General features: G+C 45.0%; 1 protein-coding gene across 1 annotated transcript in view; it reads left to right on the top strand.

Moving 5' to 3' along the window:
• The window catches only part of Rsph3 (radial spoke head 3), a 50,564-nt gene extending 41,751 nt beyond the window's left edge, over positions 1 to 8,813 (top strand). Inside the window, exon 9 of the mRNA XM_029533040.1 lies at positions 8,707 to 8,813. Within this exon, the coding sequence (XP_029388900.1) occupies positions 8,707 to 8,766 (60 nt within the window). The 3' untranslated portion in view covers positions 8,767 to 8,813. The remainder of the gene's footprint in view (positions 1 to 8,706) is intronic.
• The last annotated feature ends 9,713 nt before the right edge of the window (positions 8,814 to 18,526 follow it).

Below are 18,526 nucleotides of genomic sequence, written 5' to 3'. Positions count from 1 at the left end.
AGCTGAAGGGGGCTGCAACCCTGTAGGTGGAACAACAATATGAACTAACCAGTACCCCCTGAGCTCGAGTCTCTAGCTGCATATGTAGCAGATGGCCTAATCAGCCATCATTGGGAAGAGAGGCCCCTTGGTCTTGAAAACTTTATATGCCCCAGCACAGGGGAAGGCCAGGGCCAAGTAGTGGGAGTGGGTGGGTAGGGGAGCAGGGGGAGGGGGAAGGTATAGGGAACTTTCAGGATAGCATTTGAAATGTAAATAAAGAAAATATCTAATTAAAAAAAAAAAGTAAAGATATGGAAAATGACACAAAAAGCCAAGGCTGAAGTGGCTCTGCTGCCTGTAGACTGCAGGCAGACCATCACTGCTGCAGGCCCTTGCAGGGGGTTTATATGGAGCACGTACTTACCTTGGTTTACAGTTTGGGGGGGGGGGTCGATTAGTCTCAGCCAGTGACTCCATTGTATGGGCCTGAAATGAGATGTGGGGAATAGCAGCGAGCATTGGCTGCTTGCTTCGTAGTGGCCAGGAAAAGCAGAGAGACAAGGAGGACATAGGAATACTGTTAACTTGATCATTACAGATCATGTACATGCGTCAAGTTATCACACCACCTCCCATAAATATGTAATTTAGTGTGCCAATTAAAAAAAATTACCTGTTAGAGAAAAAAACCAACAATCTAAAGAAAATCCTGCATGCCAAGATGTGCCAGCTCCTGGAACTGGCAATGGTAACTTTCACACAGCTATTAGAAATGTCTCTGATGAAGTAAAACAAATACAAGGTGAGAAGGAGTCCCCACATTGATGAAAGAACCAGTTGGTATTCTAGAACCGAAAAGCAGCGCCAGCCCCCCATCCATCCACTGAGGGATCTGAGCTCAAGGTCACTCTGTGAAGCCTTCCCGGGGTTCCAGCATCTGGCAGCACACACATGGCTCATGGGAAGGAGAAAAACTCATGAAGAAAAGGGATTCAAGGGGAGTTTCCTCACTGTTCAGTCAGTGGCTGTGCTTGATCAGAGCTGAGCCTTTTTGATGCCTGGAAAGGAACATAAGGTTCTTCACCCTTCAGCAGGCAGGATCTACTGCAGATACAAGTGCTGTGCCTTCTTTGACATAGTCAAGTCTTGAGATGACAAGCCTTATGACTCTTACCTGTTGTCTTAGTCAGGGTTTCTATTCCTGCACAAACATCATGACCAAGAAGCAGTTGGGGAGGAAAGGGTTTATTCCACTTACATTTTCCACATTGCTGTTTATCACCGAAGGAGGTCAGGACTGGAACTCAAGCAGGTCAGAAAGCAGGAGCTGATGCAGAGGCCATGGAGAGATGTTCTTTACTGGCTTGCTCAGCCTGCTCTCTTATAGAACCAGGACTACCAGCCCAGAGATGGCACCACCCACAAGGGGACCTCCCTCCTTGATCACTAATTGAGAAAATGCCTTACAGCTGGATCTCATGGAGGCATTTCCTCAACTGAGGCTCCTTTCTCAGTGATAACTCCAGCTGTGTCAAGTTGACACAAAACTAGCCAGTACACCTGTATACCAATAGGTGAGCCAGTGGCTTCTGGTGAATTCCACCAGGGTTTACTTCACTGGCTTAGGCTCTTGGCTACGTCCAGCATCTGGACCACAGAGGCTAGCTCCTCATGGTCATCACATGCCATGAGGCCAGCCCTATCTCTGGAAGACCAGTCTGTAGAACATGAGTACTGGATAAGTTGACTGTGACTTCATTGCTCAGTCCCAAATCCAAAGTATGTGTCTTTCCTAGATGCCCCATCCTCTAGGGCTTTCCTAGCTCTAAAGCAGCAGGCTGTGGCCCACGCACAGAGCCTATTACATCAGTTGACTTTGTTACCTGTGGGTCCAACTCCACACTTTGTAGGTGTCCGGGCTTTTATGTCATAGTTCGCATTGTGTCTTCTATGATGGTTGATGGTTGCCCACAAAGACCACTCAGCTTACCTTTAATCACAGCTCAGAGAGCTAGCCTCATAACATGTGACTTGCAGAACTGCATAGAACACAGTATTCCTAAAGGTTCCCAACAAGACTTGTGTTCTATGTCATTGTCTCAAAATTCTTTGGTTTGGTTTGTTGGTTTTTGGTTTTGTTTTTTAAACCAAGGTTTCTCTTTGTAACTCTGGATACACTGAAATTCACTCTGTAGACCAGGCTGGCCTTGAACTCATAGAGATCTGCCTGCCTCTACCTCCCAAGAGATAGGATTAAAGGCGTTTGACACTACATTTGATGTCTTAAAATTCTTAATCTTTAGATAAGGGGCTCTGTATTTTCTTTGGCACTGAGCTCCTCAAATTGTGTAGTCAAACCCGTACAGGATGTTTGTAGGGTGCCGTCCAACCTTCTGTCTTACTCCTGTATTTGGCAAACTGATTTTTCTTCCACACCACTGATGTTGACCCCTATCCAACATGGCAGGGCAGACATCCCCTTGACTGGCCCCAAGTCATAAGTGGCCTTGTCATCTGCAACCACCATGGCAGGTCTTATCCACTGGATGTCAATGTCCTGAGAAGTCTCACTGGACATCTGGTCAACCATAGCTGAGAATGATATTATTATGTTCAACTCAGTTACATAGAACCAAGAGTGAAACCACTTGTAGAATGGAGGAGTCTTCTGTATTCCAGCAGAATATTCTGCCAATACAAAGGAGGTTGCTTGGTCACACTGGGCCTAAGGGACAACCATATAGAGCCTTTAGAAGTAGTTGGTGGCTATTCTCCCTTTAGAGGACACTGTACTGTATGAAACTGTGTCAGTGGCTGGCTTCTGACACTGTGAGAAGGGGCTTCCACAGGGCATCCTTGATGGCATCCTGAAGAGATGAGTGTGGTCTGGTCAGTTTCAGGGCCTGAAGTCCACACCCAGCAATCTCTTCCACGATGTTATCATCATTTGTCTGCCAGCGAGGCCCTTGAGGACCAAGATACATTTTGTTTGGCTTCTCAGTATCTATGTAAAAGGATCTATAATATTTGTTCAGTGAGTAAAGGAAGGAAGGATTAGCCAGGTACTGTTGCCCTTAGTGTAACCAGACTATCAAGCTCAATTCATTTGTTTTCTATGCTTTTCTAGCTTCGTGATTTGCAGATAACATGGGCTTCTAGCTTCACAGATCCTCTTTAGCTTGCAAATAATGGCCACTCAACGATTTCATTTGCTTTATGACTTCATAGTACTTGTATGAGCCTGTTTTCAGGTCTTTCCCATGACTTTGATTCTCCATGAATTTGTTCTCCGCTTGTTTTTAAAATGGGTCCCTAACATGTTATTTTAGGGGCTTGGAGTACGGCTAAATCTGTAGCGTTTTTGCCTTATAAACATTAGGCTGTGAGTTTGATTTCCCCATACTGGATAACGTGGATGTGGTGGAGGATCAGAAGTTCAAGGTCATCCTTAGCAACAAAGTGAGTTCAGTGTTAGGCTAGGCTATATGAGACCCTGCCTAATACTAATACAACTACTAACAGTTTATTACAGAGATTATTCACATCATCTTAAAATTCTTTCCAAAACAATTTCCTTAGTTAACTCACACCTCCCTTTTTAGTTATCTTGCTAGAATGAACCAAGTTGCTCCGTGCTGTAAAGTTGCTTGCTTAATGTTCCTGGGCTCTCTATCCCCTGTGAAAGGCATGTCTCCAGATGTCTAGATGGGACTCCCTTCTCAAAGGAGAAAGGGTCCCAGAGGTCAAGAATCACGCAACTGTGTGCTTTGTGCAACCCTGTCTAAAAGGAAGGCACTGGCAGCCTGAGGCAGCAGGAGAGAAGAGCAGGGTGTGACCTGTGCAGAAGTCGATATCCAGGAGGGAGAGAGCTCCTGGGGCAGCGCTAGGGAGTCTGACCGACTCTCCCGAAGTTGCAGCCCATTGCCCTTGAACAGGTTTATTACAAATCTTAGAGTGCTCCCCAACAATAAGTAATGGATTTCTATACTAGGGAGGAAGTGCCAAGCTACCATGGTATTCCACAGTAGGACCTCTCAGCTCTTCTGCCACACACAGCTACCTCCTTTTCCCCATTGTCCTTTAGTGGCTTTGGCCATCTCTCAGGAAATAGCATGGGCATTATGGCAGAGCTGGCTGCTGTGCGGAGTACAGCAGGAAATTCCTCAGCCTCTATCCCACACCTCCACCCCAGGAGCCCAGACTCAGGGAGTCAAAAGACACACCGCTGTCTTGTCACACAGATGAGCACTACCCTTGAAGCTCCTCAGAGCTGGATGCTTCACAGAACACTCCCAAACAAGTGTCACCCTGCCCTGCCTTCTCTTCTGCTTCGGGCAGACAGTGTCTTCCCAGAGGAGGGGTCAGGGCAAGGCATGGACTTCCAAACATTCTCTTTGAGAGGAAGAGCTAAGATTGTGGTATGCCTACCACCTCACCTAGAGGACCTTGATGCCAGATTTCCCAGCCTCTGACCCACTGGCTTCTAAGAGATCAGAAACCACAGGCTTCTTCTACAGCAAGACAGAAAGAGAAAGCAGACAATACCCTGCCTGCAGCTAGCTGATAGAGAATGGTTTCTAGCCAGATGAGAGCTGGTGGAAGGTTGGTTGGTTTGTTTGTTTTTAAAGATTTATTTATTTTATGTATATGAGTACACCATTGCTGTCTTCAGACACACAGAAGAGGGCATCAGATCCCATTACAAATGATTGTGAGCCACCATGTGGTTGCTGGGAATTGAACTCAGGACCTCTGGAAGAGCAGTTGGTGCTCTTAACCGCTGAGCCATCTCTCCAGTCCAGAAGGGTTTTTTGTTTGTTTGTTTGTTTGTTTTCTATATTGTGTCAATTTATTTATGTTTTACCATAATTTTTAAATACCCAGAAAATTTGTATAATCTGTCCAGGATTTTATCTAAGAGGAATGAGGAACAGCTCTCTGGATGGTTTAAATTGCCTGCCAGCCCCCTTCTCAAGTCTAGCCTGTCTGATACTGTGACCTCATATGTACGTCAAAGTGGCGATAGTGAAATTCTCACAGTGACAGCTGCTGTTTCATTCTTTGTTTCACAACCATTTATGGTCTCTAAAAATAACACAAAGGGAGGGCAAACAGACACAGAACACAGAGTTTCTAAACAGACAATGCCACCAGGCTGCCACCTTACCGTGGGAAATGTTAACACTCAGTGTCCAGCAGTATCTCAGCAGGTCCTTTGATATTACCACTGAAGCCGATGTATCCCATGGGAGAAATGACGTGTGGATTCTCCTCCTTCACACCTGTGCCTTTAGGAAAGTTCCATGGAAGGATAGACACTTCCCTGTATGGCAGGAACCCAGAACATTTTGCACAAGGCTGACTTGAGTTCATTTATGACAGTTGCGAGACTTTATTCTTTGTCTTTGTAGAACTATGTCTGGTTATGTTGTTTTTAAAAGTTGTATGGGATGTTAGCCTGCGGTTTCATAGACAGAAATGAAGAGAACTAAGGCTTTCCAAGAACAAATACTTTTAAGTTCTGAGAGATGAGCACAAGAGAATTACATTAAAAACATTCATGAGCCTACAGATGCAGGAAGGCAACCACCATGCTGGGATTTCAGTTCCATCGTAAGAATCCAACAGCAGTGTGCAAACATAACATCCACAAGTGTCATAGCCCTGACCACATTATCCAAACAGCCATAAGATACTATGGTTTTATCTCCATAGGTCTAGGAATATGGCAGTATCATCTCTGATGGGTTAGGCAGAACATTCTAGTACATTGTGTATGGATAGAAAATGCTAATTTTTATCATAAGAACTGCTGTCTTGTTAGACCAACTAGGTCTAAGCGACTTGCAGACATTTTGTTCTGTCAGTCCACGACACTGCTAAGTGAATCCATTTGGTGGATTGTACTTTTCAAATAATTAAGTGGAGAAATAACAATTCTTCCAAAAGATTATCTACTTCATAACAACAATTGAAAATGTGTATATGCTCAGATTTATTTTTATTTCACTCTCTATCGTGAGTTGCAGAAAAAAATGTTTTGTTCTCTTCTACATAGATTGACATTTTCTGAGACAACTAGGGTAGATCTTGTGTGGGAAATAGTATCATGTTTATATTTTTAAGAATAATTATAGCAACTCTATAAAAGTTTGGGAAATAATGAAAATAAGAAGGTTAATTGGTAATATTCAAATAAGAGGGTAAGGCTTTGTGAGGGTGGTACTGAGTGCCAGGGCCAGGAAAGGCGGGCATCTGTGAGCCAGTACAGGGAGACAGAGCTACATCTGGTGAAGGAACTGGGTTCCAAGCTCAGTCTGCTTTTCACTGCAGGAGTGGAAATTTGACAGTGTGGCCTCTGCCTTATCAGGTCATGGTCAGCAAAGCAGGTGCCAGTCAAATGGCTTTGTACTTTCAGGAGCAAAAAGCAAACATTGATGAATTTCTGCTTTAAAGATTTTTCCCCGAAAAAATCTGCATGCCAGAGCAAAGGTGCAGCATGGCTCATGCATAGATGCAGCTCACTGTCCTTTGTGCCCTACATGTATTTGTGTGTGTTAGCTGGGTACTTCCCCTCTGGTTCTGAGATGATAGCATGATCAAAAAGGACCTGCGCACTGCCCTGTGTGATATGCATACCCTAGCCTTTGACACTTGGGGACAGTCAGGTGCCCTTCCTGTAGAAACAGCAGAGGATTAAAGACTATGGCACTCTTGATAGTGGCCGCAGCAGCTAGCTTGCAGGAAGGGAAGAGAGCAGCTGCCATCTTGGAGCCCAATGGGTTTGAGTTGTAGGGAAACACTCCTTAGATGAGGAAGTACAGTGCTCAGGGACAGGTGTTTGGACAAGAGGCAGTGGTCCAGGAGTGGTGAACCATGTTGGAGAGGAGTGAAGAGTGGAGACATCCACAAGGAGACAGCTGTACAGGACAGGAGATGGAAAGAGGAGCTAGGGACTGACCAGATGATGTCATCAGAAGAGCAGGATGAGGAGGGGACCGAGGAGGTGACTGGCAGGCAGATGCTGCCCTTAAGGAGTCACTCAGGGGTCCCCTTGGCAAGGTTTAGGATAAATTTTAAACCAAGCACGTTTAAGAATCAAATTGTATAAACATATACATATATATGAGACAGATGTATATCCTTTATAAAGCTTGATTAAATGTACATATATGTAAAGATACAAGAGGAAAGTCATATTCTCCATGAATACATGTCAAGGCTGACAATTTCAGCATAAAGTCCTCAAGGACTGTTTCTGTGGTTTGCTTAGCACCTGCTCTGTTTTATCTGTCATTTGCGATAGAGCTGTCGTTTTGGTTTTCTGCCATACAGCTGCCCCTGGAGAAGAAATGGTTGTGACTGGTAAAGTAAACAGAGTCCCCAAAGCTGTTATGTGATCTTTAGAATCTGTGCCTGTGAATGATCACGGCCAAGGAGCCTTTGCAAAGAGATGCTGTTGTAGTTTGGAGATGGGAAGGGACTCTAGGTTATGCAGCAGACTCAGAGTTAGTTACCTTCCTCATTTCTATGTCAGAAAATCTAAAGTTTAAGGAAGGAAGGGGTTAATCTGGGTTACAGTTACCCACTGTCCATCACAGTGGGCAAGGCCTGGTGGCAGCCGACTGGTCTAGAAGTGTAGCTTCTGGTCAAGTGCATGCCTTTAATCCTACCATTTAGGAGGCAGGGGCAGGCTTATCTGTGAGTTCCAGGCTACTCTGATCTATATAATGAGTTTCAGGACAACCAGAAAGAACTATATAGTGAGACCCTGTCTCAGGAAAGAAAGGGGGGGAGGGAGGGAGAGAAAGAGAGAGAAAGGGAAAGGGAGAGGGAGAGGGAAAGAGGGAAGGAGGGAAGGAGAAATGAAAGAAAGAAAAGACAGGAAAAAAAAAGAAAAAGATGGAGATGTGTTTGTTTATGTAGTTGCAGCTAACAATGTTGCTATGCTTGGATTTTTCTAAGAAGTATTTTTTTAAGTCCCTAATTCTAATAAATATCATTTCAAACTTTAAATATGGACATGCAGATGTCCATGTATATAAGGATACATACATGGAGGGGTGCTTATACAAGTATGTGTGCATCCCTATGGAGGCCAGAGGTTGTCATAAATAAGGTAGTCAAGCAAGCAAGCCAACAGACAAGTAGACCAACCTTATTTTCTCTAAGGAAAAGACTTAAAATTCACAAATTATGTAAAGCACTCATCAATCTATGAATTTGTTATTTCTAGTATTTTTTTTTACTTCTTGTGTATACCTGCCGTAATTATTCCTAACAAAGCCACAGTGCATGGAATGTTAATTCAAGCTATCATAAAGTTTACAATACTTTTAAAAGATGAGGTCATTACCTCATGAGAACCGCTTCACTCTCGTCAGCCATCAAGTATGAGGTTTGGATTTTAAGGAGGGTCTTGTGACATAGCCCCAGACGGCCTGGAGCTTACGATGCCAATGCCTCAGTTTCCTAGGCATGAATCATCATAGCTGGCTTAGTCACCACAGTGCTAACTAAGTCCATTCAATCTCTAGACAAAGAAAGCATTGTGTGTTTCTTTGTGCTGGAGTGTAACCCCTAGTCTGCTTTCATTGAACTCTTGGCTAGATGCCAGTTTCCGAGAAGGGGGCTCATGGGAAATCATATATTCGGCTATTTTAGCTTTCTTTAACAAATGACTATCCTTCATTAATTCATATTTTCTATATCTGTGTCTTACAGGGGTCCAAGTTGTACCAAAGCCATGACGAACCCTTGCTCTCAAGAAGACTTTATCAGTAGCCTAAGAAACCATCGGCTCGTTTTTAATGGGGGAGGGGGAAAAGAAATGTGAAGGGTTTATTTTTCTTTTTGTGTTTAATTTATTTACCTATTGTAGATTATTCATTAAAATCTTTTTTTCTTAAAACACCATGTCTTCAATTGTTAGAAAAAGCAATCTACTCTTTTCAAAATGAAGAAACCTCAACACAAAAACAGCCCGTGTGGTGTGACAATCCCTACTGCATGCTGGCGGGGGGGAGGGGGTGGACACACACTTAAGAAGGAACCCAGGGGTATGTCTGCATTTTGGAGAGAAAACACAGTTGATCGTATACTCTGCCACTGCCTTAGTCAGCAAATATTTATGTGCTGTGTGCTGGGACCCATCATGAAGACTTAGAACACACGAGTGAATAGACAGTGGGGTCCTGAACAGGGTTAATGAGTCCTCCTCCCTTTCTGGGCAGACTTCTTAAGCCTCAGTATGGCTGAGGTAAGATGCTCCTAAAGGAGCTGTTGGCTGGTTGGTTAGATAGGTGGGTAGGTAGGTAGGTGGGTAGGTAGGTGGTTGGTTGCTTGACTTGGAAGCTGAAGATAACATATCAAAGCCCATATTTTTGAAAAGGCACCCCCAAACTACTTTATTTCACTAGATTTATGTGTGTGTGTGTTTTACCTGCATGCATGCCTCTATCTTTGGAGGCCAGAAGAAGGCTTTGGATTCCCGAGGACTGAAGTTACAGATGATTACCAACTACCATGTGGAAAATGGGACTAGAACCCAGATTGCCTGGGTAAGAAGCCAGGGCTCCTAACCACTGAGCCGTCTCTCCAGCCCTTAACCATCTCTCCGGGGCTCCTAACCACTGAGCCATCTCTCCAGCTTTTAACCATCTCTCCAGGGCTCCTAACCACTGAGCCATCTCTCCAGCTCTTAACCATCTCTCCAGGGCTCCTAACCACTGAGCCATCTCTCCAGCTCTTAACCATCTCTCCAGGGCTCCTAACCACTGAGCCATCTCTCCAGCTCTTAACCATCTCTCCAGGGCTCCTAACCACTGAGCCATCTCTCCAGCTTTTAACCATCTCTCCAGGGCTCCTAACCACTGAGCCGTCTCTCCAGCCCCACTGAAGGTGCTTTGTGTTTGTTTCCTGAGACAAGGTTTCTCTGTGTAGTCCTAGCTGTCCTGGAACTCACAGATCCACCAGCCTCTGTCCCCCAGGTGCTGGGACTAAGGGTGTGCACCACCATACCCAGCTGAAAGTACCTTTTTTTATATGTAAGTAAGTACACTGTAGCTGTCTTCAGACATTTTTTCTTCTCATTCTGGCCCCACTCGCTTGCTGTAGCTGTCATCAGACACCCCAGAAGAGGGCATCAGATCTCATTACGGATGGTTGTGAGCCATCATGTGGTTGCTGGGATTTGAACTCATGACCTTCAGAAGGGCAGTCGGCGCTCTTAACTACTGAACCATCTCTCCAGCCCCTGAAAGTACTTTTTAAAACAGTACTTTGTTTTGTTTTTTTTTTTCAGTGAATACAAGTTATGATTCAACCAGTCTGCATCAGGGCCTGAACATTATTATTTTTTAATCTTCTTAGTTTGGTGGTATGTTCAGTCACCGATGAATATTAAAAACTTCTGCACACTGTCTCTTTTCTCAAACTCCAGTGTCCTGTTTTCATTTTGCCTAGAATATAATTCTCAGTGTTAGAGAATTCTAAGTAGAAGTCTCTAGCCATGTCTGCCTGCTCCATAACCTGGGATCAGAGGTGGGAGCTAATAAAGTAATCATACATGGCCCACAAGGGGCGTGGCTTAGCTGACTCCACCTCTTCCTCAACCAGTTGAGGCATGTGAGACTTCAAGTCTTTGGAGGCAAATACAAGAAATAAGTCTGACGTATGACTATCTTACCTTCCTGTTGTAATGAAACACCCAACAGGAAGCTAAATGGGAGTGCCAAAGAGACAGAGAGAACCCTCAGGCTGAGGGATCTACCTTCACGGAGGGAAGTGCAGGTTATTGAAGTGGGTGAGGCCCTGACAGCGGTACGGGGGGGGGGGGTGACCGTGGAGGCTGGAGGGAGAGTTCAGGAACCAGAGCAGAACATTCATTGGGAAAGCTGAGGTAACATCTACTCTGAATCTCATAGGAGAAAGGACTTTCTGAGCCTGAGAGTGATGGAAGTCACATGCAGTCTCTGACCGAACTGGGAATAAAGTTAGGAGGAGAAATAAGGCTGTGTCCGACAACTAAGCCAGGCATGGGCACAGCCAGAGCCTGTCCAAGGTCGGGGCTCAGAGGCTGGCTTACCAGGGCCTGAAGCAATGGGGGCAACCTACTTACTGCTCCCTGGGGACATCCCATTCAGTGCTCCCTGCCAGGTACCAGTGTCAGGGCTTCAGTTCCGGAAAGGGACAGAGCATAAAGTCCTGCAAGAATAAGCAGCTGCGAATTTGCAATGAGCCCGATGGGAAAGTTTCAGAAGAGCAGTCAGCTGACAGTGGAATGAGGAGGGCAGAGCGTTCTGTATAAAGCCACCTAACAGAAGGGCTGTGAGACCCTGCGGTAGGCACCAGAGAATACATCCATGAGAAGACAAGAGAAGAGCCCCCGAGAGCAAGTCCCAAAAAGGCCTTGGGCAGAGCAGCACGGTCTCCATGCCAGGCCTGCACCTCTGAGAGAAAGGTCTGCTACTGCTGAACACAAACAAACCCAGAAGGAAGTCAAAAAGCTGGGTGTGGGGCCAGGCCCAGGCTTCAGAGGGGCAGAGGGCAGAAAGCACACATCCCAGTGTGCAGAAGAGAGATGCAACTAGATGTCACAGGTAGGACCTGTTCAAGGCTGTAGAATAGTCTTGTGATCCAGGAATCAACCACTTAAGGGATAAGATGCTAAGCCGGACATTCGGTGCAGTCACACTGACAGGAAAGAGGTTGCAGGCTCATCAGGAAAAGAGAGACAGTAAGACTGATGGTAGTGTCTGAGTGTGACCTTGACGACTTAGCCAAGTCGATGATAGATGATAGGTACATAAATGATAGATGAGAGAGAGAGAGAGAGAGAGAGAGAGAGAGAGAGAGAGAATGCTCTTAAATCAGCTTGGCCTGATGCATTTGTGTATGGGTAGTCTCAGTTACTGGAAAGGATGTGGCAGGAGAATCAATTGAGCCCAGAAGGTCAAGGCCAAGCCTGGACAATAGAGAAAGAACTCATTTCAAAGAGATAGATAGATAGATAGATAGATAGATAGATAGATAGATAGATAGATAGATAGATAGATAGATAGATAGAAGGTAAGATAGATAGATAGATAGATAGATAGATAGATAGATAGATAGATAGATAGATAGATAGAAGGTAAGATAGGTAGATGATTGATAGATAGATAGATAGATAGATAGATAGATAGATAGATAGATAGATAGATAGACAGATAGATAGAGATAGAGAGATAGAGAAATAAATAACAGTATATTGATTATTCTCAGAAATGCTAGAGTCAGAAAAGCGAGGTTGTGAGAGGAAGCCACTCTCAGACAGACACCATGGATGGGAAATTTTCTGAGTGCAAATTGGACAAGGGGAGCCACAGAGACTCTGGCCTCTACCTGCAGCTGGGACCCATGGTCCCTCCTGCTTTTCACCCACTGACAGTTTTAGGGGAGCCTAGGTTGACCAGGAAGACAAAGACCTGGGACCTGCAGAGCTGCTCAGCCCCAACACAATGTCTGGTTACTCCACTGAACTGATTTGCCAGCTGCCTATTTGCCAACCTGAGCCCCTGAGGGGCTTCCAGAAAACCTTCCTTTCCTCCTGTCCCTTTTCAGGCCCCAATAAGGCGACAGCCAGACCCAGTGCTCCTCTCCCAGACTTGGTGGGACCCTGAGCAGTGGGCATTTGACCTTTCTCCATATCCTCAATCACACCAAAAGAAGATGCACTTTGTGGCCAAGGCAGGGAGCAAGGAAGGAAAAGCTGACCCTGTAAAGTGGGTGTCTACAGGTGTAGATCCTGAGTTCTCATGTTATGGGGGGTCCTCCAAGGCCAAAAGAAGAGACTGGGCGATTTGACAGTTAGCTAACAGCACTTGGGAGGCAAAGGCAGATGGATTTCTGAGTTTGAGGCCAGCCTGGTCTACAGAGTGAGTTCCAGGTCAGCCAGGGCTATACAGAGAAACCCTGTCTCGAAAAACAAAAAACAAAAACAAAACAACAACAACAACAAAAGAGAGTTAGCTAAATAAAAGGAGAATCAAGCCGCAAGCAAGACCATGACTAGTGTTCCAGAGAAAGAGAGCAAAGTGTAGCACTCTGCCACTCTTCCACCCTCCCCAACACTGTGTCCCCACCGTGGCCACCAGCACACAAGTGACTCAAGCATGTTGCACAGGAAGCTGGCCTTCTGGAGAAGACTGGAAAAAAAAAAAATGCCATGCCCTAGCAACTCTGAGTGTCCCTAAGGGCACGGTGCTGAAGAAAGGACCCAGGATTGCCAAATAAGCCCTGCCCTTTTCAAAGTAATGCCCTGAAGTATCAAAGCTTTCTTCCAGTAAATTCCCTTTTTGGTCAAAATAATTACAGAGCTAGTTTCTGGAACTTGAAACCATACATCTTAGCAAATCACAAGAGGATTACCCCAATGCTAGAATGCATGTGGGAGGGACCAAAGGACAGCAAATGAAGAACTCTCCTGGGGACAGTGATGTCATGGTTGGTGGTAATATCCAATTAAAGATCCCTTCTTCCCCTCGCTAGTATTGTCCCAGGCAGAAACAGTTCAGTGATCCCCTTTGGAGTAATCCCCTTGACTAGTTCAAATAGACTCTCCCAGGCTGGTCATACTTTCTTGGCTTATATACTAATGGAATCTGACTGTGTTTTCAAAGGAATTTTCCCTTAGCAATGAGTCTGGGCTGGAGATGTAGCTCAGTTGGTAGACTGCTTGCCTAACAAGAATGAAACCCTGCCTTCGATCCCCAGTGATGCAGAAACCAAACATGGTGGTACACGCATCCCCAGCGCTTGGGAGGTAGAGTCCAGGAGATTGGAAGTTCAAGGTCATCCTCAGCTGTGTTAAGGATAGACTGGTTTCTATAGATCCATGTATTCAGCCACAGGAGGATCTGTCCTTTGTGGTGTTGTACAGATGATCTCAAAACCATGACACTGTGGGTCCTTTTCCACTTCAGACAAAGGGTAGATGACCTCTCCCACTATTGAAATGCTTGCTCATATTTACTGACTAAAACGAGTGTATTAGAGCATTGCATCCAAAATGTATTGATTCCAGCTGGGGATGGTAGAACACACCTTTCATCTCAGTACTACTAGAGTTACTGAGGCAGGAGGAACATCATAAGTTCAAGGCCAGCCTGAACAACAGAGTAAAACTGTTTTCACAAAGTATGGCCTAAGGATTCTCCCTTCACGGCTCCCCACACTCACCAAATCAAGTTTGTACCAACTCAGTCATTCCGTCTATTCAGTCACATGGGGTTCTAAAACACCGAGAAAGGAGAATGGGCTAAAGAGACAGCACAATGGTCAAGAACATTTGTTGCCCCACAGAGGCCCCAAGTTCAGTTTCCAGAAGTCAAGTTAGGCCACATCATTAGAAGCAAAAAGGTTCGGGGAGAAGTGCCTTTTTGGCGAGGGGCAAGGGTTGGCAGCTCAAGACAGGGTTTCTCTGTGTAGCCCTGGCTGTCCTGGAACTCACTCTGTAGACCAGGCTGGCCTCAGACTCAGAGATCGACCTGCCTCTGCCTCTTGAGTGCTGGGATCAAAGGCGTGCGCCACCACTGCCAGCTGTTAATGACATTTTTAATGTTATTTTTTGATTTAGCGTATACCATATTAAGTTTTATGGTAGGATTTTCGAACATAATTTCTTTCTGTTTATGCTTCTACCTCTTCTTTCTTAACCGCTCCCTTCACAGACATGCCTAGAAGTTTACCTCCCAGGCTATTCTGATTCCCATGAGTGTAGAGAGAATCTCTTTTAAGCATCACCTGTCAATAAAAAAAAGCCAATGGCCAATGAGCTGAGGCAGGAAATAGGAGGTGGGACACTGACAGGAAGAGAGAGGATTCTGGGAAATAGTAAGAGATAAAAGAGAGATTCAGAGAGAGCCAGGAAAGACTAGGCAGAAAACAGACGGAGGAGATGGGTGTAAACCAGCTGGTAAAGGGACTTGGAGAGAAGCTGAAGGAGATGCTGAGGAGACAAGTGGGCCGGAACTGAAGGAGAGGTGACTAACCCAGTGATGAACATAGAATAGTTTAAGTGGGTTAAATAAGCTAGTCAAGGAATGTTCTAAAGCTTATGGCCTAGGCGTTTAATAACAACTAATTAGTCTCAGAGGCATCATTCTGGGAGCCAAGACTGGAGAGAAGAAGAAAAAAAAGGATAAGTATTTACTAACACATGAGGTTGACAATAAAGATTAGTCATCATAACCTGGCCTCTTCCACTCCAAAAAAAAAAAAAAAAAATTGAGTTTCACTCATGTTTTCCCATGCGCAATAATAATTCATTTCTTTCTTTCTTTCTTTCTTTTTTTTTTTTTTTTTTTTTGCTAGACCTGATTCCATTTCATTGGTGAATCTTAATTCGCCAGTGGAGGGGTGGATGCCAATGCTACAGTCTCAATAGTTGTGCTCCCCCAAAAATGCATATTTTGGAACCTAGTGCCCGATGTGATAGTATGGAGAGAGGGGATGGATGGAAAACAACTAGCGGGCTCTCCACTCATGTGATTCATGCCTTTATAAAGAGACTTCCACAAGCTCCCTGGCTCCTCCCTCCATGGCAGGGTGCAGCAGTAAAGCATCATTTGTGGACAACCCTTGCCAGACAACCAGCCAGCAAAGTCATCTTGGATTCCTCTGCCTCAAGAAACAGGAGCCACGCATTCCTGTGACCTGTAAATTATCCAGTCTAAGGTATGTTGCTATAGCAACCTAAAGAGACTGAGAGCATCTGATCTTATGACCCAGTCCTTACTAGAGATATGAGCTTCTTCTTCCTATTAACCAAGTTAGTCAAATACGGCTGATGACTCATTTCCTCTTGCATCGAAACCGTGGGCTGCTATCAAGTGTGGTGTGACACTTCTAGAAGTGCTTCATACCAGAATATAGGCAGGAGGCTCCCAAATCAGCAAGAAGTTCCCAGGACAAACTGTCTTGTGGGTCGCCGAGCCTCACCTAGCTGCGGTGTGCATTGCTGTGGTCCTCTGTGAACTGAACTATTGTTTCTTTTAAAATATCATAGATCTTAAAGGGAAAAGCAAGTGGTAGATGATAGACAGACAGACAGACAGACAGACACTTAGTTAGGGTTTCTATGGCTGTGACAAAAACACCGTGACCAAAAAACAAGTTGAGGAGGAAAGGGTTTATTTGGCTTACACTTCCACATCACTGTTCATCACTTAAGGGAGTCAGGACAGGAACTCACACAAGGCAGGAACTTGGAGGCAGGAGCTGATGCAAAGGCCATGAAGGGGTGCTGCTTACTGGCTTGCTTTCCCTGGCTTGCTCAGCCTGCTTTTCTTTTTCTATAGAACCCAGGATCAGTATAGGTAGAAGATCAGGAGTTCAAGGTCATTTTTGACTATGTAACAACTGTGAGGACATTCTGAACTATAAGAAGCCCTGCTTCAAACGAAAGACACATACAGAAGACATATATGCATCCAGAAGTACATAGAGACTAGACAGTTATCTCTTGGTGTTCATGAAGAACTAGTTCCTGTGCAAATATTAAAGCTCTGTCACACTCAAACCCTATAAGTAGCATGATGTAGTAGTGTTTTCCTACGTGCTGCATTGTTCTGGGGAAAACGAAAAACACAAACATCTGCGTCTGTTCAGTGCAGATGCGGGTCCTAGCCTTGCCTGGTGGAGTCTACGGAGAAGTCACAGACAGAGTAGGTCAAGTCTATGTGGATGTGAAGGGTGGACAGATCCTTGCTTTATGAGATTCTTATCAAGAAATTGCTGGCAAAGTTCACTTTAAAATGCCCTTGGCAATTTTGCATGATTGTCCTGCAATAACCATTTAGTCCACGTAACTCCCAGGGTCAGGCTTTGTATGGACGTCTACAGAGAATGGTAATTTGATGCTACGTGCAGTGGTCTTCCATCATAAAAGAATCACCATAAGCCGTTTGCTTCTAGCACTGATCTTTACCCTAGCTGTGACAGCCAACCACGCCCACGTGTTCCCCGAGAAAAGCAAAATTGGAAGCAGACAAACGTCCCACTTGTTTAAAGGCCTCAGTGGACTTTCTTAGCCAGAGAAGTTCTTTTTCTAGACAATAAGAGATCAAGAGAGAAGGAGAGATCAAGAGAGAAGGAAGGGGGAGAGGAGGAGGAAGAAAAGGAAGAGACAAAAGGAGATAGTGTTAGAGTTCATCAAAAGACCCTTCCTCACAAGGACCACAGAGACCACCGCCATCACTGCAAAACACATGAGGATTTTTATTGATCCAACATGTTGGGTACTTCCCTCTCAGCACACAGGCCAGAGGAGAGACCCAGAACAAAGGAAGAACACACTTTTTATACCTTTGTAAGGGGCGGATTTGAGGAACAGGGTAGCAAGTAACCCTTTCAGGCATTGGTTGGTTTGTAAAGTGACTAAGTAACCCTTCAGCCTAGTGACTCACTTTGCTTGCCTCCATGGTTATTATGATTTGGTCAGCAAAGTAATAGTATATTTTGAAATTATGGATCAGCTATTAATGTCACAGCTATTAACGTCAGGGGAATTCTCGCAACAAGGTCAGGGTGGTTTGTGGTCTTTGTCAGAATTCAGTGTGGGGCAGGGGGCAGGAGAATTGCTAATCTTGTTATAGTTATTTCTCTGAGAACAGCTAATATTATTTTGGTAGCTGCAGGCTTAATCATTTTGACCGCTAAAACTTTGTTTTTACATTTGTTTAGTCAGCCAGCTTCCTTATCTGGCTCTATACTTGGCCTGCTAGTAGAGTTTGGAAAGTTCTTCTTGAAGGGAAGAGGTACTGGGTGGTCTTGAATTCATTTGGAATGTAAAGGGAGGGGAGCAGGGGAGTTTTCAAATGGCTCTCTTCCCTATTTCTTTCTTTTGACCAAGAATTTAATTTAGGTCAGGTGTGGTGGCACATGCCTTTCGTCCCAGGACCCAGAAAGCAGAGGCAGGTGGATCTCTGTGAGTTCCAAGGCAATGTAAAAGTAACTTTTATTTGCCTGATGTAATTTTCATCTCCGAGGCTTACTGCCTCCATCTACTAACCTAGGCCTAGTCCTGAAAGCTTCTAGCCTCTGTATAATCTTATGTAGGCCTAGAATGTTCTCAGCCTCTATGGCTTGCTGGATAGGCTCACCCTTTCTAGTTCGTTCTGATCTCTGGCTAGCTGGTCAACTTAGTGGTTCTGACTCAAAACTCCTCTCCAAGCTGATTGATTCAATCTGGCTTCTTTTGGCTTCTGACTGAATTGTTTCGTTTGGCTTCATACTAAGTTTGGCAATATGTTTGAATCTTTCTCTGGCTCATTCTGTCTTCACCTGTGTCTGGCTTCTTCTGTCCCTGCACCCTGTCTCTGTAAAACAGTCCCAGTAAAACTGCCCTCTCTCCTCTCACAGCCCTCTCTCCTCTCACAGCCCTCTCTCCTCTCACAGCCCTCTCTCCTCTCACGGCCCTCTCTCCTCTCACGGCCCTCTCTCCTCTCACGGCCCTCTCTCCTCTCACGGCCCTCTCTCCTCTCACGGCCCTCTCTCCTCTCAC

This window comes from Mus pahari, chromosome 21, assembly GCF_900095145.1.
Source record: "Mus pahari chromosome 21, PAHARI_EIJ_v1.1, whole genome shotgun sequence".
NCBI classification, from domain to species: Eukaryota; Metazoa; Chordata; class Mammalia; order Rodentia; family Muridae; genus Mus; species Mus pahari.
Note: the sequence above shows the minus strand (reverse complement) of the source record. Positions and strands in the feature narration are given on the sequence as shown.